The 27,168-nt window shown below is 40.6% G+C and overlaps 1 protein-coding gene across 1 annotated transcript; it reads right to left on the bottom strand.

Annotated features, from left to right (window-relative positions):
* Positions 1-3,927: 3,927 nt before the first annotated feature.
* Positions 3,928-22,623, bottom strand: gnmt (glycine N-methyltransferase). Its single transcript, XM_064925564.1, has 6 exons — positions 22,225-22,623; positions 19,654-19,781; positions 18,050-18,163; positions 14,166-14,308; positions 8,726-8,844; positions 3,928-8,353 (listed from the first exon to the last, which is right to left on the bottom strand). The coding sequence occupies exons 1-6, from the start codon at positions 22,431-22,433 to the stop codon at positions 8,182-8,184; spliced, it is 885 nt and encodes a 294-aa protein (XP_064781636.1). The 5' UTR covers positions 22,434-22,623; the 3' UTR covers positions 3,928-8,181.
* Positions 22,624-27,168: the final 4,545 nt, after the last annotated feature.

Here is a 27,168-nt window from a genome sequence, read left to right as displayed (position 1 = left end):
TTGCAGAAAAACAGCCCCAAAGCATGATGTTTCCATCCCCATGCTTCACAGTAGGTATGGTGTTCTTTGGATGCAACTTCTTTGTCCTCCAAACACGAGTTGAGTTTTTACCAAAAAGTTATGTTTTGGTTTCATCTGACCATATGACATTCTCCCAATCTTCTTCTGGATCATCCAAATGCTTCAGACGGGCCTGGACATGTACTGGCTTAGGCAGGGGGACACATCTGGCACTGCAGGATTTGAGTCCCTGGCGGCGTAGTGTGTTACTGATGGTAGGCATAGTTACTTTGGTCCCAGCTCTCTGCAGGTCATTCACCGTTCCTCACCGTTCTTGTGATCATTTTGACCCCACGGGGTGAGATCTTGCATGGAGCCCCAGATCGAGGGATATTATCAGTGGTCTTGTATGTCTTCCATTTCCTAATAATTGCTCCCACAGTTGATTTCTTCAAACCAAGCTGCTTACCTATTGCAGATTCAGTCTTCCCAGCCTGGTGCAGGTCTACAATTTTGTTTCTGGTGTCCTTTGACAGCTCTTTGGTCTTGGTCATAGTGGAGTTAGGAGTGTGACTGTTTGAGGTTGTGGACAGGTGTCTTTTATACTGATAACAAGTTCAAACAGGTGCCATTAATACAGGTAACGAGTGGACGACAGAGGAGCCTCTTAAAGAAGTTGTTACAGGTCTGTGAGAGCCAGATATCTTGTTTGTTTGTAGGTGACCAAATACTTATTTTCCACCATAATTTGCAAATAAATTCATTAAAAATCCTACAAAGTGATTTTCTGGACTTTTTTTCTCATTTTGTCTGTCATAGTTGATGTGTACCTATGATGAAAATTACAGGCCTCTCATCTTTTTAAGTGGGAGAACTTGCACAATTGGTGGCTGACTAAATACTTTTTTGCCCCACTGTACCTACACACACACTTTTATTACCCTCAGGTCCAGTGGACCAGAACACCAGTGCACTGTGTGCACTCAATGAATATGTGTTCTTTTACAGAAAATGAGCTAATGCCAATGAGTCAGTTTGAAAAGATTATTCATTGTATATTTTTTTATTTTAGTACACACTGAAAATGGGTCCCACAGACCCGAACACCACACATGGGTTAAATACCTCTCACACCCTACAGTAACCTGTGGATCATCAAAACCTTCATGAATCAGCAGAATGTTAAAAACCTTTTTTTATTGAGACTTTATATAGTGTCCTGTAATACTTTGCTTGAAGTGATGAACCTTTGGTAACACATACATAAAGGTGTACTGTGGTAAACACAAATATATATTTACACTTAAGGAATTATGACTAACAGCTAAAACAAATTAACATTAAAGATGATTAAACAATAGTGTAGGTGGTCCCTGAGCTGGCGGGTGAATGATACTTGCCTCTCTGCCTGCTGGACGTACTATGTTAAAAGTAACAAAGACGGTTAGGTCTGTTAGGAAATGGTTTTGTCACACCATCTGGATAAAGGCATTCCTGTGCAGTGCAAAAAATACTAAGTGGGAGCCACTCAGGAGCCCCGACATTCTGACCCTATGCAGCAAGGTCCCATCTACTTTTTAACTCCTCGCAAGTGTTGCTAGTTTGGTGTCTGTTGTGAAGGAATACCACAAGTCAACTACTTGATTTATGAAGGCATGTCATCCAGCAAAGGCAGCAGCGCAGTCATCAACTACATGCACTATTTCTTACCAAACTACGGAGTTGTTTTTTGTTTTTTTAATTTTACCTTTATTTAACCAGGCAAGTCAGTTAAGAACAAATTCTTATTTTCAATGACGGCCTGGGAACAGTGGGTTAACTGCCTGTTCAAGGGCAGAACGACAGATTTGTACCTTGTCAGCTCGGGGGTTTGAACTCACAAACTTCCGGTTACTAGTCCAACGCTCTAACCACTAGGCTAATCACAGAAATTTCAAGAGAATTTTAGAAAAATACCACTGGTCACTAAAACGTGTAACTCATTCACAGTTAAAGGGATTTCTATTCTGACTTGAGATTATCAATCCTTACAAAATAAGGAACACTCAATATGTATATATGTTTGACTGATTACAATCTGATGTGGTGCTATTGTATGTCATAATTTGACATACATAATTTGTATGTCTGTTTCTCAGCTTTTAAAATGTATGTTTTCATAAATGGTTTGACAGCAAATTATTTACATTTTAGGTTATGGTCCTTAACAATATTTTTACATTCCACCACGCAGGAAAAGGCTAGTCTACACCTGTTGCTTATGAAGCATGTGACAAATGTAATCAACATGAACTGTTGTTTTGAGGATGATATTTCTACCACATGATCAAAGGTAATCCATTTCCAATAAAGACAACCCTTGTATAAAATATTGAATTTCTACCTTTGAAACATCAGATCTTCAACATTATATCCACTATCACAAATAACAATAGGCTGGGCAGCCCCTCCTACTGGAGAATTGGTCTAGCTACAGTTATCCCTTTGGTGTTCCATCCAGGGTTTTAACCAAGCCCAGCCCTGCTTCGCTTTATTTGTCACTGACTATTACCAACGCACTATAGTAAGAATAATTGAAAGCTCCACTTAGGTTAACAAATGCTGCTGTTGGTTTTACGTCTCCAACAACCAAAAATGAAAGCAAAAAAAAAAAAAAAAACATTTAGCCAGTGGCTCCAAGCAGTAGATATCTTTAAAAATGTTGATATTTGGTTGCATTATCAACTAAACGCAATTCAATATTACTTTTGTAACTCGAGTAAATAGCCTCTTACAAACCAAGGTAATGTTTTATTCTTCAACCTTAAAATAAAATGTTTTAACCTTTAATTAGGGAAGTCAGTTCAGAACAAATTCTTATTTACAATGACAGCCTACCGGGGAACAGTGGGTTAACTGCCTTGTTCAGGGGGCAGAATGACAATTCTTAAAACGAGTTACAGTAATCAAGTTGGCCATGGATGTGGAACTATAAAATGTAATCTTAGAAAGTGGGCATGCTTAAGATAGCAGGTCTGTGGAGATCTTCACAATTGATATAAATCTGCCCAGAATCTCAAATTACATTGTAATCTCAACTGCAATCCAGGTCATAAGGTTGTGATATGAGAATGCACAGTGAAAATATATTAAATTGTATAAATAAACCAAATATCTGCCAGTGTATTCCCATTTTGAACTTTAGGTGACCACTTAACAAAAATTCAGACATTGTTTTTCCATTGGAATTTGGTTGTGCTTTTAGATGTTGAAAGCATAGTGATGACACATTTGCCTGGCTTTGTGAGTGGGTGAATATGTTGTAATCTCATTTATCAATGTCTCAAATAAATATTACTCAATTGTCCATGTTGAAATTACATACTGTTCCCAGTGGGATATGCTTGGAGAGACTGGAGGACCAAAGCTCCGTTTCCCCAGAACCTATTAAAATGTTGATTTAAAAAAAAAACTTTTTATAAAAGTGATTGTTGACAGACAATAAAATAACAATTGTTGCACTAAAACAGATAAACATATAGTCACTATCTGTGTAGAAGCCACAATTCAGCCCAATAGCGGCCATGCTAGTTCGTAACAGAATAAGCTACATCGTCATAGCCTCTGTCAAAATTCATAGACTGCTATGGAGGCCAGGACTGACAGTCCATGAACATAAACAAAGGAGTATCAAATGCAATTTTTGGGTCATGATTGGCAAGGGTACAACTAAACAGAATAGTGCTAGGCTTAAAGAGGGCATTTATATTCTGAATGTCAAATCATCATGTTAAATCAATTATGTTAGCGTTGCATGGATATGATTCATAGTAAAAACCATCATGTGGGAAATCAGGCCCAGGACTAACCATAAAAATCGGTCCACTTTGCGATTTTTGTATCAATGATAAACTGCCATCAATTATTCAAGCACTTTTACACACACAATAAATATATAAGGACACTTTATTCCTTAAAAGCTTCTGTATTCCAGTCCAATAAAACAATTCCAATAATCACATAAGGAAAAAAACATTAAGCATTTTGTTGTACTAAGGCTTGACAGAGTAAGACTGTTTAAAGAAAACTTCTCTGCAAGTAATCCTTCTCACCCCCCCCCCCCCCCTTAATGATTTAGATGCACTATTGTAAAGTGGCTGTTCCACTGGATGGCAGAAGGTGAATTCACCAATTTGTAAGTCGCTCTGGATAAGAGCGTCTGCTAAATGACTTAAATGTAAATGGGAAGATATTTTTGTATTTATACAGTCACAAATACAATCAAAGCCTAAAAATATATTCATTCTAACCACTTAAACCTTACTAACTTCTCAGCATTTAAACTCAACGACGAAACTCAAAATCAACCCCATGTGCTCTTTGCTTCACCTTGCCTTCTGCATTTTACTAATGCTTTAGCCATTGCCTATTAGATCGTTTAAAATCTGCATGATAACCATGAGGTTGTGATTAGGCGACAAAACATTTCATAATTTACCAATACCATAACCAAATAGAATGTTCCATTGTTGTCCTGCAGCTCATTATTTAAAAATAATAATTATCACTACCAAAACGTACACATTTTACAAATTGAATTGTTAAATCGCTGTCTTAAAATGACAAAATGCTGCCAAATTCAGAACAATTAAAATTTGGCCAAAAGGGTTGGACAATTCAATAAAATGTTATGTTTAATATTCAACATAATGATGTTACATATTTACAATTACACTTTCATTTTATTCACAAGCTAAAAAAAAAACTACAAAAAAACAGCAATTGTGATGCATGACATTTGAAATGTCCCATTTTGGTTTGTTATGACCAATTTTTATGAATAATGTCTAATCTTCTTTGAGGAAAGTTAAGATGAACCATATTCAGAGTTGAGAGTGAAATATTAATAAAAATTAAGCAAGTGTGCTGTCATTAGAACAATCAAATCTTTGGATCATGAAAATATATTCATGAAGTAAAGCATTTCTTTGCGAGTAGAGCAAGCTGAAAGATTTGTCAGTGGAAAAAAAACATTTCAGTACCTTGCAAGGGTCACTTATGGCCAAATCAGTCAATCATACCATTTGAATAATCCCTGGATTTTTCAAAGGCGACTAACGTGGAATAAAACTTGGATCAAAATAAGTCTATACAAAAGTTAAAGTAATTGGCCAATAGTTATACTGTTTTTAGTATTGTACATCTTCAATGCCCATTGGAACATTGAATGAAGTTCCTCTTTAAATTATTTGTATTATACTCAACCAGCAGAGGGGGACATAGATCCTTATTTTGGTTTATCAGCTCACAGTGCTGTGTCTACAACACTTTCCTTGTGTAGGAGTCTAAGCGCATTCCTCAAAATACCCCACCAAAAGTACAAACTGTTTTTGGCTGAAGAACAAGCCGATTAAAGTTTTAAAATGAATATCTGAGACACAAAGAGAGGCCTTTTTGATTGAACCTGGGTTGAACCTTTTCACAGTACACTCCAAATTCCTGGGGCAAAAATCAGAGGTGGGAAAAGCAGTCTAATTTCGACGAGGAATTTGTGGACAAAGTGGGATTTCCAAACATATGCAAATAACTCAGATGAAAACAAAATCTGTGAAAAAAAGCTATTGTTAATTCAGTTCCAGTAGAGACTTGTTACTTCACTAGGTTTATCGTGCAAGTCATTCCCCAGTCCCACAGAAAATGAAGTAAAAGTCGATTTCAGGTGAGCACAGCATTGCAAAACCTAACAATGCCCACCATGCCTTCACTCATGCAACGGTCTTCTGACCTCAGAGTGTGTGGGGCAATGCCAAATGACTGAAGTCTGAATACAGAACGTGAAAGGATGATCGTTGTAATCATTAGGGGAGAAAAGTGTGACAGAGATGGTGCTCTAAGCTTTTGCAATGAGGGACGTACAATGAGTGCAACTTTAACAATGGGACCCAGATGCATTCGCTATACACCGAAGGCTCACGCCTTTGAGCGATAGCTCCCAAGTAGGGCTGTTACAGGTGACCGTATTACCGCCACACCTGCCTCTGACCGCAGTCAAATTCCATGTGACCCTTTAGTCATGGTAACTAGGCTTCTCCAAACTCAAGAGTGCTGCTGATGGTTAGTAGCCTACTAAACTGCCTGGTAATAAGCACTCCATTGTCCCTCTAATCACTCTGACATCAATGCAAATGAGTTCGAAAATCTAATCAAACACTTCATGGGCTCATGTTGCACAACATTTCTTTAGGCTACGCAATTGCCTAAAAAGAGGATCTCATCAGCTTTCTAGAGGCTCTGCCTAATATTTATTTCTCAATATTCCCAATATTAAGCACATTGCTTCACTTTACAACAGGAGTATATCCTACCTGGCTGGCATGAAAATGAACCACGAGAAAAGCGTCCTCCACTCGCCATTTAAGTTCATAGATGACATGTATTTTTTCCCCCTGCCCCGTGACAGGGGCATGATAATGGTACATTCTAAATCAACTCATTTCACACACATTATTTAGTATATGTAAAGACAGGATTAAATGAAGAACAGTCTGATGGGTGAAAATATTAGCCTATCACTTGTGAATGTGTGCAGTAAAGCAAGAAAGAGCACATCCTTTTTTTAAATTACTTCATGCTACAAACCTAATCAAAAAGGTTTGTATCATAACTAAAGTGGCCAAATAACATCTTAAAATTAAGCACATTAAATCTAACTGGCATACATAGGCAGTTGGCATACATAGGCAGTACGTACGTGAGTTTGGTGAAGATCATTTTCACCATAAAAATACACCTTTATATAATGCATTACATGCATAAATCACATTTGCGGTCACATTTGAGAAGTTTTTTCCTGCTTATGGTTTGCATTTTGGAAGATTCACACCTATAGCCTACTGCAGTGGGAGAATTGCTACACTTACAAATGTGAAGTAGCCTAACAAGATTTTAAGATTAATGTTCAGATCTGTTGCGTCAGCCTCATTGCTTTTAAAGTTTTTTTGCTGCGAGTGGTTGTATTAATTTGTGATCTATCACACCCCACAACTGTCCCAGAGTATGTTTGGAATATTTATTTCTCGCACAGAAGGACAAGTTGACCAATATAATAGATCAACTTTTGTCCTATGGGAGATCTACTTAGGCTAGTGCTTTTGCTGTTCGTTAGGCTAGTGCTTTTGCTGTTCGTTAAAATGGCATTACGGTCACACAAGGGGGATGCCGTTAGGAAATTCGAGGCCCGGTGAGAATATTCTCAAGTGCTTGTCAAATTGTGAATAAGAGACTGATGAAGTGTGCAGCCTGCATAAGAAACAACGCAGAGCACTTGGATTTCATGAGACTTTAAAAAAAACTCATTAGTCTCTTCATGCAGCCTAAAATCTAAACATATCACAACTAAAGTTGCATAAATAACTAAATTAAGCATTTAGGAGTACCTGTTTCTTTGTTAACCGCTCAACACAGAATAGCGGCATGTGTGCACTCTCTCGGTAACGGTTTAGAGAAAATATACTTTCTATTTTATTCAGCCACGTTCAAATGTTTTCTTCATAATATAAAATAATGCCACAGAATTCTAAGAAACTTATCTGCTAAATGAACTAGTGTAGCCCACAGCCATTTGGCGCAGCCAGATCAGAGTCTAACAAGGACAACTCAGAGTATGCTATTCTGTTCTTCTGAAAAAGACTACATTTTCTTCATATGTTTCTTAAGACTGGTCTAAAATAAATAATGGATTTATTGTGATGGTGTAGGCTATATTAAATGTATTTATTAGAGTTGTGATCAAATGTAGATGTTCCAAAAGGTCTGCATCAGTGGCTTGTAGGCTATGTGTGGAAGCCAAGAGATGCTAAATGTGTTTATGTTAATTAATTGTAAATTACGGTGAGACCGGCAGTTATTTGCTCGACAATCACCGGCTGACAAAATACTACCAAGCATGGTTGGTAGATGCTTCCACATCACTCAAGATGGCTGTTGAGTGTCTCGTATCCTGCGTTGCCTGAGAGTTAAAAGCCCCTGAAAGACCAAGGGATCGAATAGCATGAATATGGGCATTTGGGCTCAGGTTTGTTTTGGTTCAGAAAGGGAGAAGAGGCAGTTTGAACAGAAGGGTCAGCAGAAGAGACAGGACACAAAGTGTAGAGAGAAATAATGAGGGTTGAGATACAAAATCGTGGGAAAGTTGTGGGGTCCCTAAGCGGTCTTCTTGACCACGTGGATGAAATAGCAGGGGGCCTGGCTCTGGCCGGGGGTGTAGGTCTTGAAGTCGCCGTAGACACTGTGCTCACACTTCCCGTGGAAGGCTCCCGTCAGGATCTCTTTGAAGTTGTCAATACGGTGAGGGTAATAGGACAGGCGGAATTTGCTGCGGGAACACAGACACGAGGCATAAAAATGGGGGAATCACACTTACTCTCCTAGCCAACGAACAAAATTAACAAATATAAAATGAAATTAAGATTTTAAACTTCAATGTAAAATAATACTGGACTAAATTATGAATTTGGTTGGAGGCAAGTAATCTCGTTTACTGGGTGATTTATCTCACGTGGTATGTTACAAGTAAACTTTTACAAGTACAAAATAGCCATTCAACATGTTTTGAAAAGAGAAAACAGAACATTGTGCTCCATTGCAAAGGTGTAAGGTTGTCAATATATTTGACCGCATCTTAATGTGCTCATGACAAGTTTTACAATGCATTATGAATACATCTTAATGATATAAGTAGTTGTACCTAAGTTCGGGGGAACTCTGTGGGCCCTCTGGCACCTGTACGGTGTAGTCCAGGGTGATCATGTGAGGCTTGTTGTCGACCCACAGCACAGAGGTGGTGATGTCCTGAGTAAGATCACTCTGAAAAATGACAGGCACACACACACGGTGGTTAGCCACAAAACAGTATGGATAAGGACATGCATACAGCATACCGAGGCATGGATGCAAACACTAGCATGTAAGAGAACTCATTACATTTTATTATGACTACAGTATATTGGTGTAAAATAGTACAGAAGACAACTGTAACCCTTCAGTGGCCAATATAGGGGCATAAACAAAGTGTTGATAGCAAGGTGGTACTGCTAACTAATCACGTAAAAATAAGGAAGCTGTTGCTATGATCAACAAGACGTTGGGCGCTGACAGACTTTTTCCATAAGTGGGCGGAATTTGCTTAAGGACTGTTTACCTGGCCGTATTCATAGGCTGCACTTTACCAGACTTTAAGAACGAGTGAGTAACTTTGAAAGCAAGTGCTTACATTTTTAAGTAGGCCTAAGAAATAAAACAAGTTGTAGATCCCAGTCTACTTCTATCAGGGCATCGAGTTCAATAAAATCTGCATCTACCTACCTAGACTCTCTGAAATTGTTTTCTTTGCAAAGAACACAATATCCGACAGGCTTTTGGGAGATTTATGCCGAAAGCTCATCTGCTGGCCAGTTTTGGCAGGAATAACATCCCCATAAATTACTGTGTCCGAATGACTTCTTCAAGCAGTAAATGCACTGATAGCACTCCCACATAGGCCAGTGGTTCTCAGCATACTTTAGGTTACTCAACCCCCAGTACCCCCTCATGTGATCCAGAGTGGCGAAGCAGTCTAAGGCACAGCATCCCAGGCTGTATCACAACCGGCCGTGATTGGGTGTCCCATAGGGTGGCGCACAATTGGCTCAGCATCGTCTGGGTTAGGGTTTCGCCGAGCTAGGCCATCATTGTTAAATAAGAATTAGTTCTTAACTGACTTGCCTAGTTAAATAAAATATGTGCAACTGATGCAGAGGCATTTATGATTCTTCAAGTACATCCTGTGGATAGGCCAGGTAACCCCCAGGGGTACTAGTATCCAAGGTTGAGAACCACCGACATAGGCTTTCACTGACCAAACACTTTTTACCTTTTAAACCCAGACAGCTTCAGTTTCTCGCACTTCATAATTCTCATGAAAAACTATAACATTTCCTCATATTTTATATTTCCCTGCGCAACAAGGCTCGGCATAAACTGTGTTAAAATCAGAATGGCAATTTGGGCTAGTGATTGCGTAAGTGGTGCAATAGCACTTTACCTTGGGAACTATTCCAAGAGATATGTTTATTTTGAAGGGAGTGAAAGTCTACAGATATGATTCCCTTGGAATATTGCAGCTTTAGTATCCCTATTGTGATTATTATTGTTTCCCCTTGCCATGCAGTCATTATACATACACACAGTACCAGTCAAAGATTTGGACATACCTACTCATTCAAGGGTTTTTCTTTATTTTTATCTTCTATTTTCTAAATTATAGAATAATAGTGATATAAAAATGAAATAACACATGGAATCATGTGGTAACCAGAAAAGTGTTAAACAAATCAAAACATATTTGAGATTCTTCAAAGTAACCACCCTTTGCCTTAATGCCAAGCTGTCATCCTCTCCACCAGCTTCACCTGGAATGCTTTTCCAACCATCTTGAACGACTTCCCACATATGCGGTGCACTCGTTGGCTGCTTTTCCTTCAATCTGCGGTCCAACTCATCCCAAACCATCTCAAATTGGGTTGAGGCACTCCATCACGCTCATTGGTCAAATAGCCCTTACACAGCCTGGAGGTGTGTTGGGTCATTGTCCTGTTGAAAAACAAAAAGATAGTCCCCACAATGCGCAAGCCAGATGGGACAGCGTATCACTGCAGAATGCTGTGGTAGCCATGCTGGTTAAGTGTGCCTTGAATTCTAAATTAGTGTCACAAGCAAAGCACTCTGACAACATCACACCTCCTCCTCCATGATTCACGGTGGGAACCACACATGGGGAGATCATCCGTTCACCTACTCTGCATCTCACACACGGTTGTTGGAACCAAAAAGCTAACATTTGGACTCAGACCAAAAGGACAGATTTCCACTGGTCTAAGTGGCCACTGCTCATGTTTCTTGGCCCAAGCAAGACTCTTCTTATTGGTGTCCTTTTACTGGTGGTTTCTTTGCAGCAGTTCTACCATGAAGGCCTGATTCACAGTCTCTTCTGAACAGTTGATATTGAGATGTGTCTGTTACTTGAACTCTGAAGAATTTATTTGGGCTGAAAGCTGAGATGCAACTTATCCTCTGCACCAGCGGTAACTCGGTCTTCCTTTCCTGTGGCGGTCCTCATGAGAGCCAGTTGCAACTGCACTAGAAGAAACTTTCAAAGTTTTTGAAATGAATTGACTGACCTTAATGTAATGATCATTTCCCTTTGCTTATTTAAGCTGTTCACGCCATAATATGGACTAACAAATCGGGCTATCATCACAAGGATTGTCTCAAACGCTCAAAAAGATAAGTCTTCATCGACCTGGCAAAGGCTCGACTCTGTCAATCACCACATTCTTATCAGCAGACTCCACAGCCTTGGTTTCTCAAATGACTGCCTCACCTGGTTCACCAACTTCTTCTCAGATAGAGTTCAGTGTGTCAAATCGGAGGGCCTGTTTGGACTTCTGGAAGTCTATGGGGTGCCACAGGGTTCAATTCTCGGGCCGACTGTTCTCTGTATACATCAATGAGGTCGCTGCTGCTACTGGTGATTCTCTGATCCACCTCTACACAGACAACACCCATCTGTATACTTCTTGCCCTTCTTTGGACAATTAACAAACCTCCAGACGAGCTTCAATGCCATACAACACTCCTTCCGTGGCCTTCAACTGCTTTTAAATGCTAGTAAAACACTTCAACCGATCGCTGCCCGCACACGCGCACCTTTCGAGCATCACTTCTCTGGACGGTTCTGACTTAGAATATGTGGACAACTACAAATACCTAGGTGTCGGGTTAGACTAAACTCTCTAGACTCTAATTAAGCATATCCAATCGAAAATTAAATCTAGAATTGCCATCCTATTTCACAATAAAGCATACTTCACTCATGCTGCCAAACATACCCTCGTAAAACTGACTATCCTACCGATCCTTGACTTCGGCGATGTAATTTACAAAATAGCCTCCAACACTACTCAGTAAACTGGATGTAGTCTATCACAGTGCCCTCAGTTGTCACCAAAGCCCCATAATAATACCCACCACTGCGACCTGTTTGCTCTTATTGGCTAGCCCTCGCTTCATATTCGTCACCAAATCCACTGGCTCCAGGTCATCTATATGTCTTTGCTAGATAAAGACCCGCCATATCTCAGCTCACTATAGCAGCACTCACCCATAGCACGTGCTCCAGCAGGTATTTTTCACTGGTCATCCCCAAAGCCAACTTCTCATTTGGCTGCCTTTCCGTCCATTTCTCTGCTGCCAAAGACTTGAACAAATTGCAAACGTCTCTTTTTTTTAATCACTGAAGCCTCATATCTCCTTCACTAACTTTAAGCATCAGCTGTCAGAGCAGCTTACCAATCATTGCACCTGTACACAGCCCATCTGTAAATAGCCCACCCAACTACCTCATCCCCACATTGTTTTTTTGCTCCTTGGCACCCCAGTATTTTTACCTGCACATTCACCTTCTGCACATCTATCACTCCAGTGTTTAAGTGCTAAGGCTCTCCAGAGGGTAGTGAGGTCTGCACAACGCATCACCGGGGGCAAACTACCTGCCCTCCAGGACACCTACACCACCCGATGTTACAGGAAGGCCATAAAGATCATCAAGGACATCAACCACCCGAGCCACTGCCTGTTCACCCCGCTATCATCCAGAAGGCGAGGTCAGTACAGGTGCATCAAAGCTGGGACCGAGAGACTGAAAAACAGCTTCTATCTCAAGGCCATCAGACTGTTAAACAGCCACCACTAACATTGAGTCGCTGCTGCCAACACACTGACTCAACTCCAGCCACTTTAATAATGGGAATTGATGGGAAATGATGTAAATATATCACTAGCCTCTTTAAACAATGCTACCTTATATAATGTTACTTACCCTACATTATTCATCTCATATGCATACGTATATACTGTACTCTATATCATCGACTGCATCCTTATATAATACATGTATCACTAGCCACTTTAACTATGCCACTTTGTTTACATACTCATCTCATATGTATATACTGTACTCGATACCATCTACTGTATCTTGCTTATGCTGCTCTGTACCATCACTCATTCATATATCCTTATGTACATATTCTTTATCCCCTTACACTGTGTATAAGACAGTAGTTTGGGAATTGTTAGTTAGATTACTTGTTGGTTATTACTGCATTGTCGGAACTAGAAGCACAAGCATTTCGCTACACTCGCATTAACATCTGCTAACCATGTGTATGTGACAAATAAAATTTGATTTGATTGAAATTGTAATTATTTTGCCACTATGCCTTACCTCCCTAGTCTTATTACATTTGCACACACTGTATATAGACTTTTCTATTGTTCTATTCTATTGTGTTATTGACTGTACGTTTCCTTATTCCATGTGTAACTCTGTTGTTTGTTTCACACTGCTTTGCTTTATCTTGGCCAGGTCGCAGATGTAAATGAGAACTTGTTCTTAACTGGCCTACCTGGTTAAATAAAAGGTGATTTTAATTTTATTTTAAACGCATTAAGGAAAAAATACCCCAAATTAACTTAAGGCACACCTGTTCATTGAAATGCATTTCCAGGTGACTACCTCATAAAGCTGGTTGAGATAATGTAAAGAGTTTGCAAAGCTGTCATCAATGCAAAGGGTGGCTACTTTGAGAAATCTACACTTTTTGATTACTACATGATTTCATGTGTCATTTCATTGTAATTGTGAAGACATCAAAACTATGTAGAAAATAGTAAAAATAAAGAAAAACCCTGGAATGAGTAGGTGTGTCAACTTGACTGGTACTGAATATATATTTTATACACCGGATAGGTTCAGTGAAACGTGTGGTTTAACAGGGTCAGCCATAGTAGTACAGCACTCCTGGAGCAAATTAGGGTTAAGTGCTTTGCTCAAGGGCACAAACAGATTTTTCACCTTGACGGTGATACATGTCATCCCCCCCAAAATAACAAATTAACTAAATAAAAGGGTAGGTAACTTGATAGATAGATTAGATGGAAGAACGGAATGGTTGGTCAGGACAGAGCGACAAACTAATATGATAATCAGATGGATTGACATAGGCGAATAGATATGCCAACCACTGCTGATACGTATTGTAGTATGTGAATGCAACGTTTCTCAGACGTTTGTTTTTATTTAGTACCTTGTAGTAGATGTTCTTGCCCTGGGGTGCTCGGCCTGTCTCCAGAATATAGTCGTAGTTACGGTGGTCAATGATTAGGATGCCCCCTGGTCTCACCATGCTGGCGATATTCTGCAGGGCTAACTTCTGATCACTCTGGTCCCCTGGGATAGACAAACATCAATACATCTTAACCACAAAACAATCAATATACTGTTACTGCCCCCAAAAATATATACACACTGCTCAAAAATAAAGGGAACACTTAAACAACACAATGTAAATCCAAGTCAATCACAATTCTGTGAAATCAAACTGTCCACTTACGGAAGCAACACTGATTGACAATAAAGTTCACATGCTGTTGTGCAAATGGAATAGACAACAGGTGGAAATTATAGGCAATTAGCAAGACACCCCCAATAAAGGAGTGGTTCTGCAGGTGGTGACCACAGACCACTTCTCAGTTCCTATGCTTCCTGGCTGATGTTTTGGTCACTTTTGAATGCTGGCAGTGCTTTCACTCCAGTGGTAGCATGAGACGGAGTCTACAACCCACACAAGTGGCTCAGGTAGTGCAGCTCATCCAGGATGGCACATCAATGCGAGCTGTTTGCGAGCTGTTTGCTGTGTCTGTCAGCGTAGTGTCCAGAGCATGGAGGCGCTACCAGGAGACAGGCCAGTATATCAGGAGACGTGGAGGAGGCCGTAGGAGGGCAACAACCCAGCAGCAGGACCACTACCTCCGACTTTGTGCAAGGAGGAGCAGGAGGAGCACTGCCAGAGACTGCAAAATGACCTCCAGCAGGCAACAAATGTGCATGTGTCTGCTCAAACGGGCAGAAACCGACTCCATGAGGGTGGTACTAGGGCCCGACGTTCACAGGTGGGGGTTGTGCTTACAGCCCAACACCGTGCAGAACGTCTGACATTTGCCAGAGAACACCAAGATTGGCAAATTCGGCACTGTGCTCTTCACAGATGAAAGCAGGTTCACACTGAGCACGTGACAGACGTGACGGAGTCTGGAGACGCCATGGAGAACGTTCTGCTACCTGCAACATCCTCCAGCATGACCGTTTTGGCGGTGGGTCAGTCATGGTGTGGGGTGGCATTTCTTTGGGGGGGCGCACAGCCCTCCATGTGCTTGCTAGAGGTAGCCTGACTGCCATTAGGTACCGAGATGAGATCCTCAGACCCCTTGTGAGACCATATGCTGGTGCAGTTGGCCCTGGGTTCCTCCTAATGCACGACAATGCTAGACCTCATGTGGCTGGAGTGTGTCAGCAGTTCCTGCAAGGGGAAGGCATTGATGCTATGGACTGGCCCGCCCGTTCCCCAGACCTGAATACAATTGAGCACATCTGGGACATCATGTCTCGCTCCATCCACCAACGCCACGTTGCACCACAGACTGTCCAGGAGTTGGCAGATGCTTTAGTCCAGGTCCGGGAGGAGATCCCTCAGGAGACCATCTGCCACCTCATCAGGAGCATGCCCAGGCGTTGTAAGGAGGTCATACAGGCACGTGGAGGCCACACACACTACTGAGCCTCATTTTGACTTGTTTTAAGGACACTACATCAAAGTTGGATCAGCCTGTAATGTGGTTTTCCACTTTAATTTGAGTGAGACTCCAAATCCAGACCTCCATGGGTTGATAAATTTGATTTCCATTGATAGCTTGTGATTTTGTTGTCAGCGCATTCAACTATGTAAAGAAAAAAGTATTTAATAGGAATATTTCATTCATTCAGATTTAGGATATGTTATTTTAGTGTTCCCTTTATTTTTTGGAGCAGTTGTGTGTGATATATATATATATAAAATACATTTTATCTTTCAAGACACTCAAGGACATCTTACAATAAAAGTAGGTCTACATAAAATCAAAAAACAAGTGCATCAAATCAAAAACAAAATCTGGCATGATGGTGTTGATGTGAGCCATGACTGGCCCTTCAAAGCACTTCATGGCTACCAACGTGAGTGCCACGGGGCGGTAATAATTTAGGCAGGTTATCTTCGCTTTCTTGGGCACAAGGACTATGGTGGTCTGTTCGAAACATGTATGTATTACAGACTCAGTTGAAAATGTCAGTTGGTCCACTCATGCTTTGAGAATAAGTCTTGGTAATGCATCTGGCACCGCAGCCTTGTGGATGCTGACCTGTTTAAAGATCTTGCTCAGATTGGCTACGGAGAGCGTGATCACAGTCGTCCGGGAACAGCTGGTGAGCTCATTCATACTTCAATGTTTCTTGCCTCGAAGCGAGCATTAGAACACATTTAGCTTGTCTGGTAGGCTTGCGTCACTGGGTTTGTCTTTGTAGTCCGTAATAGTGTGCAAGCCCTGCCACATCAGTCGAGCAATAGAGCCGGTGTAGTTGTATTCAATCTTAGTCCTGTACTGATTCTTTACCTGTTTGATGGTTGGTCTGAGAGCAGAGCGGGATTTCTTATAAGCATCCAGAATAGTGTCCCGCTCCTTGAAAGCGGCAGCTCTATCCTTTAGCTCGGTGCGGATGTTGCCTGTAATCCATGGCTTCTGGTTGGGATATGTACGTACAGTCACTGTGGGGACGACGTCGTCGATGCACTTATTGATGAAGCCAGCCTGCGCTAGCAAACATTCCTGTAGCGTAGCATCCACGTCATCTGACCACTTCCGTATTGAGCGAGTCACTGGTACTTCCTGCTTACAAGCAAAAACTAAAGCAGGAATCAGGAAGATAGAATTATGGTCAGATTTGCCAAATGGAGGGTGAGGGAGCGCTTTGTATGCATCTCTGTGTGGAGTAAAGGCGGTGTAGAGTTTTTTTCTTCTAGTTACATACGTGACATGCTGGTAGAAATTAGGTAAAATAGATGTTTGTTTGCTTATGGCCTTATACAGCTCATGAGTGCCAGCATCTGTTTGTGGCGGTAAGTAAATGGCTACGAATAATATAGATGAGAACTCTTGGTAGATAGTGTGGTCTACAGCTTATCATGATATATTCTACCTCAGGCGAGCAATGCCTCGAGACTTCTTTAATATTAGACATCAGTGGTTTACCCACTCGCCGGTGAAAGCATCCGACCATCCTCCCCTTTTCTGTCTTTTCTTCACGCGGATGACAGGTATCTGGGCCTGGTCTTGCCAAAGCAGGTTATCCTTTGCGCCAGACTCATTAAAGAAAAAGTCTTTATCCAGTTTGAGGTGAGTAATGACCGTTCTGATGTCCAGAAGCTCTTTTCGGTCATAGGACGGTAGCAACAACATTATGTACAAAATGAGTTACAAACAGTGTGAAAAAAATTAAATAAAATTAGCACAGTTGGTTAGGAGCCCGTAAAACAACAGACATCACCTCCAGTGCCATTATCAAAAGTACAATTTAAAATCAAAGGGCAAGACAATACAGGACAGATAAAAATAGGGAGGGGTTGGGTACAGGATACAAACCTGGTTTATGGTAAGGTATTAGGTTTAGGCGGTAGGTTTGGGAATAGGAAACGGACCTGGTTTAGGGTAAGGGTTTGGGGGGAACATAAGAAACTGTTAAGGCACTGAAGGAAGGGTAGAGAGAGTCAAACATGGACCATAGGCTATAGGCTTTCTTGAAGAGGTGTTTTTTTATTTTTATGAGATGACTCTCTGCATGTCGTATGTGTGGGGAGTGCATTAGTTGTATACTGTTACTAGCACTTATACTGTTATAACGGAACTATCAATTATTACTTGCAAGGTCAGATATCATCCCGGTCCTGCAAAGCTACACAACGTGCAGGCTTTAGTTCCAGCCCAACAGAGAAGGCACAATAATAAAGTACCAAGAACTTCAAAGAGTGCACAAATAAGTTACTTGTGAGTCCAAAATCAGTTAGGTAATGACAATACTGGCTGCCTGCCCCTCACTCACCTTTGAAGTCTGGCAAGTGAGCGAAGGAGTTTCCCAGGCAGATGACTGCATCAAACCCATTCCCTGGCTTCTGCACATCTTCTGTAAGCGTCAGCCAGTTGGCCTCTTCGATCACTGGAGGCGGGTAACGAAAAAGAGGAACAAAATTAAGAAATTATATTTAGGTCTAGAGTATTTTCATTGACATCTTCCCTCCTAGTTTAATACCAATTAGGAAAGCTGAGGAATTGTGAGCTAAGCTTTAGCTCAGCAGGCTAACAAATAGAGATGTTAACGGCTAACCGTTAATCAGTTAACGGCCAAAAATACATTTTACCGGTAATACTTATTGGTCTATAGGGTCATTTGCATAATTGTGTGGAGTTAAACTGCAGCGTGTGTATTTTCGTTTGTCATCATGCAGCTTATCATTCCACACCCACAGCATACAGAGCCTACCACCTGTCAGACAGCACAAGAGTAGCTCCTCAAAAAGTCTGTAGGCTACTGGAGTGAAACCTGTTTTTGTAAGCCTAGTTATTGCACAACAAATAACAATTCTCAAATTAAACTTTATGTCACATGCACTGAATACAACAGGTGTCTTTCACCTTACCGTGAAAGAACTCAACTCTTTCTTGAACTGCACTGCTTTAAAATGATATATTAACACAATAAAATAACAATAAAGAGGCTATATACGATTCTAAACGCAATCACGTGTTAACTTGCGACCACGATTAAAAAGGAGACATTTTAATTTCTGAACTCTGAATTAAAGCGCACCTCCCATTCACCATTCAGGTGTATAGGCTATAAGCCTGCCTACCGTTGACTATCAAAGTGTCACCCACCACCTTGCAATGTGATCTTGAAATAGTAGAATTGTTTGAAACCTGAATGTTTTACTTTACTTCAAATGATGAGGCATGTCTTACCTTGCGAAAATCCATCCGTAGAAATGTGGATGCAATTATTTTATAAGACTTCCTCGTGCCATTAACAGCATTTCTCACCTGTTCTACATATCAATTTTCTTTAGTTGTCCAGAAGCCAAAAGGCACAAACCTAGTCAAAACCTTTCTAAGTTTTTAACTGAGATTTTAATCTTGGTCACAACTGCTCATATTAGGTTAAGAACGACAGTGTTCTACACAAATTGCCTTTTGGCAAATGTTTGAAAATTACGTTTTATTAGCTGCTTCATTACAGGACTTGCATGTTCAATAATAGGCTATAGCCTTTTGAACAGTGAGACGATAGGCTTGCTATTGTTGCATGTTTCCATTAAGCTCTTAATGAAAAATGTCCAGTCCTTGTATGCATACTTAGTATCAGAAAGGAAGAGGCAAAGCGAGAAGTTTCACTCTCGCCAAAATCTGTCCAAAACAAACCCATATTATTTTGGGCATAAGCTTGTCGCCTACCCTCCCACCTTGGGCCGACTCCCATTGTTAGGGCGGAAACTTAAGCATCTCATTATATACAGATCTCTAATAGTATTTTCTGTTGGTCACGTCATTTTACTGTTTGGAAAACATGTTACTGTGCATGCCTACTAACAAAGCATTGTTGCGCACAGGAGAAGCAGATTTGAATCTGTCAGACACACCATCACTACTCACCCCACTGGTCAAAGGCATGCTCTTTTCTTCTCTCCCACCTTTCCTTCAGCGCGTACTTGAGCATTTTGTCGCTGGCGTCCACGCTCGTCATCTTAAATCCCTCCTCAACCAACATGATGGAGTCCACGCTGCAATAAATCAAAACCATTGGTGTTGGGCTTTGAACAAATTATTTGCTTATCTAACCTTCAAGGAGAAGTTCAGGTGTGGAAATTGTTGTAGAAACACATAACGATAAACATTCAGTAACATGGCAGTAACAAAACCACAGGCCTATATGAAGTTGCCTAGCTTTGTGCTAAACTAAGCTAGCGTCAGCTACCCAGTCCCTAAATGGTCCTAAGCTAAACTATCACTGCTTTTGTTGGGTGTGTCACTCAATTCGGTGTGTTGCTAAGGTTAAAGGTAAACAGTCTGGTTGATGAAAAATGGATAACAAACAACTTACAAATGATTACCAATATGTACAGTGACTCCTGCAACAGGTTTGTTAAAGCCAATGCTCATACATTTTAGTGGACAGCGAACACACTACTATAGAAACTTTTGAATGGGGTGGACCTGTGCTCAAGCTTTTGCTGAGCTGGCAGTCTGTGTGCCAATTAGTTCCATAGTAGACCATTGCGACACAAATCGAAACAGCATTGGCAGTTAAATTAGTCACACTCACTGTATCATTGGTTGAGAAGAGGGATTTAGTACTCAGAGAGCAAGAGTATATACGTAGATCAAATGACAAAACAACTAGATGGTTTGCTATGGCAGAACATTCCAAAAGCCCCAAATAGTATATAGCACGGACACTCCTAAATAATCCAGTTCCACCAGCCATGTTTACTTTGGGAGATACCAGGGCACACTTGCCAAACTCAAAAGGTCTACTGCCCTACTCTGCCAGTATGTTCATATAACCATGGATTTCTCCTTGGAAATTAGGATAATTCTACAACTACCACACGGGTCGCTATGTGAATTAGGACACATGTTAGGGCCATAACTCAAATTAGCTCAGTAGAAGAGTACACCAGATAGTGACTACTGTACAAACCAACCGGATATCAAGTGTAGCAATGATACAATGATTAGGTTAACACATTGTCTGAACTTAGCCAGTCAATCTTTTCCAATTCATCTACTTACTAAATCATGGATACAATATACAACCCTCACACTTATGTAGGCTTTTGCATTGACGATCACGTCTTTGCCAATGAAATGTGCCTTTGTTTCCAATAATCTATGGTCTCTCCAACAATGGCGACATAACAGAATGCTGGATGAAAGAAGTTTACAATGTTTGGAAAAACATGTTGATGACTAGCAGCGTCCTAGATTATTTGACCTCCAAAATCAGATACACACTATCCGTGTGGAGGAAAACCAGTCAAAACACACCACTATCAGACCAATATTGGTGCAAAGCACTGAGTCACTTTTTCCCAGTACACACCCTTACAGAAGGTTTAGATGGGCTATTCCTTGGACTCTTCCAACTTGATGTGCTGGACAGCCTATTCCAACCTGCAACATGTACTTTTTTCATGGGTGTGAGTCACGCCATCTGCCCAGCCAATCTGAAAACAGCTCCACATTTTACCCCTGCATGAGTAAACATTTGGTATGTGGCAAAACGTTTCACAAGCATTGAAGCGGTACAGCTAAAAGGAGCTGCTAAAAGTAAAGTAACTGCAGTGGACGGCAACCCGCTGTTGCTTTTTGGTTATTTTGGAGAACATCCGTTAGTCTTTTTAAGAGTTATGTTTCATAACTTAAACATGCAGGTAGTGCCTATAATTCTGTATACTATGCCCTGAATAGGGACCCATAATGAAAACAAACATCTCTTCACAGGTAACAAGTTGGTCCATATTGTGTAAGAAAAAAAATACACCAATTTACTATAATAAATCAAAATGTATGCTTTATGCCTTCAAGGTGTAATCCCAAAACTGCTGATAGGGTTATGATAGTGAGCACTAGTAGGTATCAAGGTATGTAAACATGTATACCCTGCTTTCTGAAGTTACCCAATGGCAGCAGTTTGCAACTGAGCATTTGTTGGTAATATTTAGAGAAATAAATTTATGCCACGTTGGGTTCCATTCAGTCTTTTGAGCTAATCCATATCCAAAACAAATCCAGTGTTGAGTAAATGTGGGAAAGGATTATTTGGGTCAAATTCGTAAATTGCAGTTCTCAACGCTGAGCAGATTTCCTTAAATAAGCCTACATTTCCGCAGAATAAAATTTGCTTTTCATTCGTTGAAGGCAGTCCTATCTAGCCAATACACACGACGTTTATTTTGTGGAAGCGTACGTTGCATAAAAAGCAGGTGGTAACTAATGGAATATTTCAGCAACTGCAATCAAGGCCTAGCCAAAGGCTAGACACGAAAGAGACGATGCTACAAGCAATACGAACCACACGTAAATCTGACAGGTTGGTTTAGCGCTCGATGTGTTATGTGCTTATTATAGGGATGTTTGCAGTGGTCTACGAGGGCCCACAAGCTGTTGTGTACGGATAAACGTACAGTTCAGAAATACTAGCTGTATCGGCGACATGCCTACCCTGTGCCGCAGGCAACATCCAGGATCCTTTGCACACCGTGCTGTTTTAGCAGGGACACCACCCAGCTTTTGTATTCTTCCGTTCTACTCCGCGTGTCTCCGATGTACAGCTGCCACACCTTTGCTGCTTTTCCGTCGGCATATTGATCAGGAAGCCCCACAGAAGCAACGCCGAGAGAACGCGTCCGAAACACACTGTCGACTGACATTCTGTATCTTCAGTGATCACACCGCTACTTTGTGCAGAAATATCAAATTCTAGACTAATGGAATATTTATGAAAATAGTGAGGCACGTATTATATATTGGATATCCGTATTTCTTTTGTCTAGCCTTTCTCCACCTAAATCTTAACGGTGTTATTATTATTTATACTAGCTAGAGATAAACTGGAAGCGAAACTTTAGCCCAATGAGACGCCTGTATACTCACGCCTTCTTTCTGATTGGACACGGCGTAGTCCTCACGTCAACATTGAGGAGTTCAATTAATGTCCGGGCATCTGCTGGTAAAGCGGGTAAGCATTGAAAAAAAAAAGTAATGCTTTTGATAAAAAAGGGTTTATCTGCCTTAATGAAAACAAGTTTGAAAATGTGAAGATGTATTTCATGGAAAAGAGATGTATTTTTTATGAAGGAAGCATCATTTTTCCTAAGTGGCTCAGATTACTGTTCGATTTGAAGATGCGCTCCTCACTCACCGCTGTTCATATCGCGGGCCATATCCCGGTGCACTGCGGCACAGGTTAATAAAACTCCCTCAATCGTATGAGGTGATGAAACATGGATCAAAATTCTCCGCCCTCAATCTACTATTTCATCAGTTGTATGAAAGTAAAACATATGTTGATGCCGCTGAATGAAATGTGTGGTTAAGGCTGAATTTAAGTGAAACATTTGAGTGAAACATTTATTTGTAGCCTATTATAGTTATAAGCAATTATCAATACAATTGTAATCAAGAACTGACGCTACAGGTAGTTTTTCAAAGTCCACAATACACAAACTATGTAGGCCTAACCACTATCAAACGTTTTCAAATACACCATTTGTCTATTTGATGTATTTTTTTATTAGTCTGCAAAAATTTACAGCACAACATTAAATTGTTTATGGGGCAGGTTTTCTCTACACACCCAACTGTCTAGGAAAGTAGACACCTCCTATGCTGATTGGCCAGTAGACTTCACCACAGACCCTCCACCCTCTGGTTCAGGCAGATCCGGTACTATCCAGGCCAGGGTAAAGGTTTCGGTAGGTTACTTTCTAAATGTAATCCGTTACCGTTACTAGTTACCTGTCCAAAATTTGTTTCTGTAATGTACCTTTTGGATTACCCAAACTCAGTAACGTTATCTGATTACATTCAGTTACTTTTAGATGACTTTCCCCCTAACAAGAGGCATTAGAAGACACAAATGTATGTTACCAATTGAATGACATCTATTGCAGAATAAATCAATGTTAAAGTTTACATAGCTGGCCATATATGGATGTTAAATGGTACTTTATGGGTTGGTTATGTAGGCTTCTTCTAACCCATAACTTTCTACTACATATAATATTATTAAATTACATCTTTACATTAATATTTGTATTTGTATTTAATAGGGAACCCCATTAGCTGCGGCCAAGGCCGCAGCTACTCTTCCTAATATGTTCCTGGGGTCCAAATATATCATATATGTATATGTATATATAAGTCCAAAAATTGATGAAGCAACCTCAGATTGCCCCTTTAAGTCTATCAAAGTGTGCAAATTTGAGCATGTCTCCATTGACCTATGTATTTTTTTCCAGCATGAATTAGAGCAATAAAATTCCCACTTTTATTACGTAGGCTGGGATCTGCACTATGCATCTTTTGCAAGAGCGCATTCTTCACTGGCTGTCCACTGGCTTCAAAAACAATGATTGATAGGCAGCTTAAACTTCTTGAATTCAACCATTATTGGGTTCAAATACACATTTACATTTGTGAACAGCCATCCACAACAACCACAATCCGTAAGGCGCAAATAGCTAAATTAAAGAGCAGCAGTGAGATTCACATCAATGCGCTATGTAGATATCAATAATAAGTGATATCTGTATCGCCATAGACTACACCACAAATTGGATAATCTTTGGATGCTGACAGCTGTCGCACAATTGGAAGATATAGCTTGGTCTGTAGCCCACAAAAGCCTATTTCTGCTCTTTTCCCGCGATCCATCAAACACATTTGGTGTGTCATCATAGTGGTCAATGACTTGTGGTCAGACTCGCTCAAGTGGAACAAACTTGATCTTGCGCCTTTTTTCAATGCTGATTTGAATGTTATTGAGAAAATAGAGAAGTGTCATATTTTATTTTTAACGGAATAAGTTGGAAGTGTAACAGTTGTTAATGTACTATGTGAATTTCACCAGGTTCATATAATCAATATGTTGTGTTGATTTGTTATGCATGCCTGCATCCTGGGAGAAGGGGAGTGTGTACTTACGTTTTGCCTGGTGTGCTCGTTCTCAAATCATTTTGATGCACTGAGAGAGGTAGGCACGCTTTTTCTGTCTTCAGAAAAGTTTGATTCTTTTAAGGACAAAGTCATACACACAGTGTTTTGTTCATGAATAATGATGTATATTTAGAGGTTACTCATAAGTGGATACTATTGTTAAGATGCACTTGTAGTTGTACTTTTTAGGATGATATCAACATTCTGAATTCAACATGTGGTTAACAGCTAGCTAAGGTATTAGCAGGCTATTGTATGTGTGAACGATGGCTAGCTCCTCGAATGATCCCAGTCCCTCCTATTGTGCATCTGTTGTAGAAAGAGGTGACGATTCTCAGAACATATGTGCTCTACAAATGTTTTATTTCCTTTTGGATGCAGATGCAGGATGCAGAGAGTCAGTTCTGCTTGATTAAAACTACCTGATCTCCAAAGTCCACGTTTATAGTCTCAATCAACCACACACAATGCGGAGTTACAGTGGTGCAGTATAGCACCGGATACAGAAGCACCAAGATTCTTCATAGAGCTGGCCACCCGGCCAAACTGAGCATTTGGGGGAGAAGGGCCTTGGTCAGGGAGGTGACCAAGAACTCGATGGTCACTCTGACAGAGCTCCAGAGTTCCTCTGTGGAGATGGGAGAACCTTCCAGAAGGACAACCATCTCTGCAGCACTCCACCAATCAGGCCTTTATGGTAGAGTGCCCAGACGGAAGGCACTCCTCAGTAAAAGGCACATGATAGCTCACTTGGAGTTTGCCAAAAGGCAACTAAAGACGCTCAGACCATGTTGAAGCAAAGATTGAACTCTTTGGCCTGAATACCAAGCGTCATGCCTGGATGAAACCTGGCACCATATCTACGGTGAAGCATGGTGGTGCCAGCATCATGCAGTGGGGAGGTTTTTCAGAGGTCAGGGACTGGGAGTCTAGTCAGGATCAAGGGAAAGATGATCGGAGCAAAGTACAGAGAGATCCTTGATGAAAACCTGCTCCAGAGCTCAAGACATCACACTGGAGTGAAGGTTCACCTTCCAACAGGAAAGCGATCCTAAGCACACAGCCAAGACAACACAGGAACAGCTTTGCAACAAGCCTCTGAATATTGTTGAGCGGCCCAGTCAGAGCCCGGACTTGAACCCGATCGAACATCTCTGGAGAGACCTTAAAAATAGCTGTACAGCAACGCTCCCCATCCAACCTGACAGAGTTTGAGAGGATCTGCAGAGAAGAATGGAAGAAACTACATTTACATTTGTGCCAAGCTTGTAGCATCAAACCCAAGAAGACTTGAGGCTGTTTTCGCTGACAAAGGTGATTTAACAAAGTACTGAGTATAGGGTCTGAATACTTATGAAAATGTGATATTTCCGCTTTTTTTTTTTAGATACATTTGCAAACATTTCGAAAATCCTGTTTTTGCTTTGCCTGCTCAGCACACATTTGGGGGCAGTCCTGGTATGTACACTTACAGATGCATGTACACAACACACACGGGTGCAATTGACATGCATGAACCCAAACACATACACCAGAATGCTTACAGTACGTTCTTAACTCTCTTACACTTATGACGTCACATTACATAGCCTACTCACAAACACACACAGTACAGTTTAGCACTGTACTATGACCAAACCATATACATGTGTTCAGATACACACAACACTATACAGTGCTGCATTAAGAACACAAAGTACATACCCTCTTACCCCAATTATGGAGTATTCCTTCATGTTCTAAATGTCCTTAAACACTTGCTTTTATTTGTTAAAGGCTTCAGTCATTTTACTTCTGGTGCTGCTATTGAGCCAAAAGGGGTCCCTTAACTGGACAGAAATCTTGGTATTTCATTTGACAGAAAGGGGCACACTTCCCCACACACAATCAGATAGCAAACATTGTTTACCTAAAACTATTAAAAGTATTTCTGTGGTTTTATAAGATAATATGTTCATATTCTATCATATACTGTATGTATACTTGAACTTAACTAGACTGTATCTACTACCTCAAGGCTTTGGGAGTAAAAGGCTGTTGAAGCACAGGCCAGTCCAACCTGCGAGAGTAGGCTGATGCAAGTTTCCTTTCCAGTTTTTTCATCAACCTGACTGAGCTGGAATCTTTGGCTTAGTTAGTCTGTGTGTGTGTGTGTGTGTGTGTGTGTGTGTGTGGTGTGTGTGTGTGTGTGGTTTGCTGGCAGGATCAATGGCACTCAGCGTTGACAGAAAACATATCAATTTAAATTTTGTAATTGAATTTGGAAATGTAATATTCCCAGGGTTTGATGCAACACTCACAATGCAAATAGGAAGAATGAGAGGCAGTTAATTTCTTGTCATATTCTTATTTTCCTGTCATATTCTCTTTTGCAAGTCTTTCTTTATTTTGTAGCCAATTATACAATTATCAAAACATAAAAGGATGTCATAGTGTGAGTCATTGTGT

This window comes from Oncorhynchus masou, chromosome 2, assembly GCF_036934945.1.
Source record: "Oncorhynchus masou masou isolate Uvic2021 chromosome 2, UVic_Omas_1.1, whole genome shotgun sequence".
Lineage (NCBI taxonomy): Eukaryota > Metazoa > Chordata > Actinopteri > Salmoniformes > Salmonidae > Oncorhynchus > Oncorhynchus masou.
This window is presented reverse-complemented; position numbering and strand designations above follow the sequence as displayed.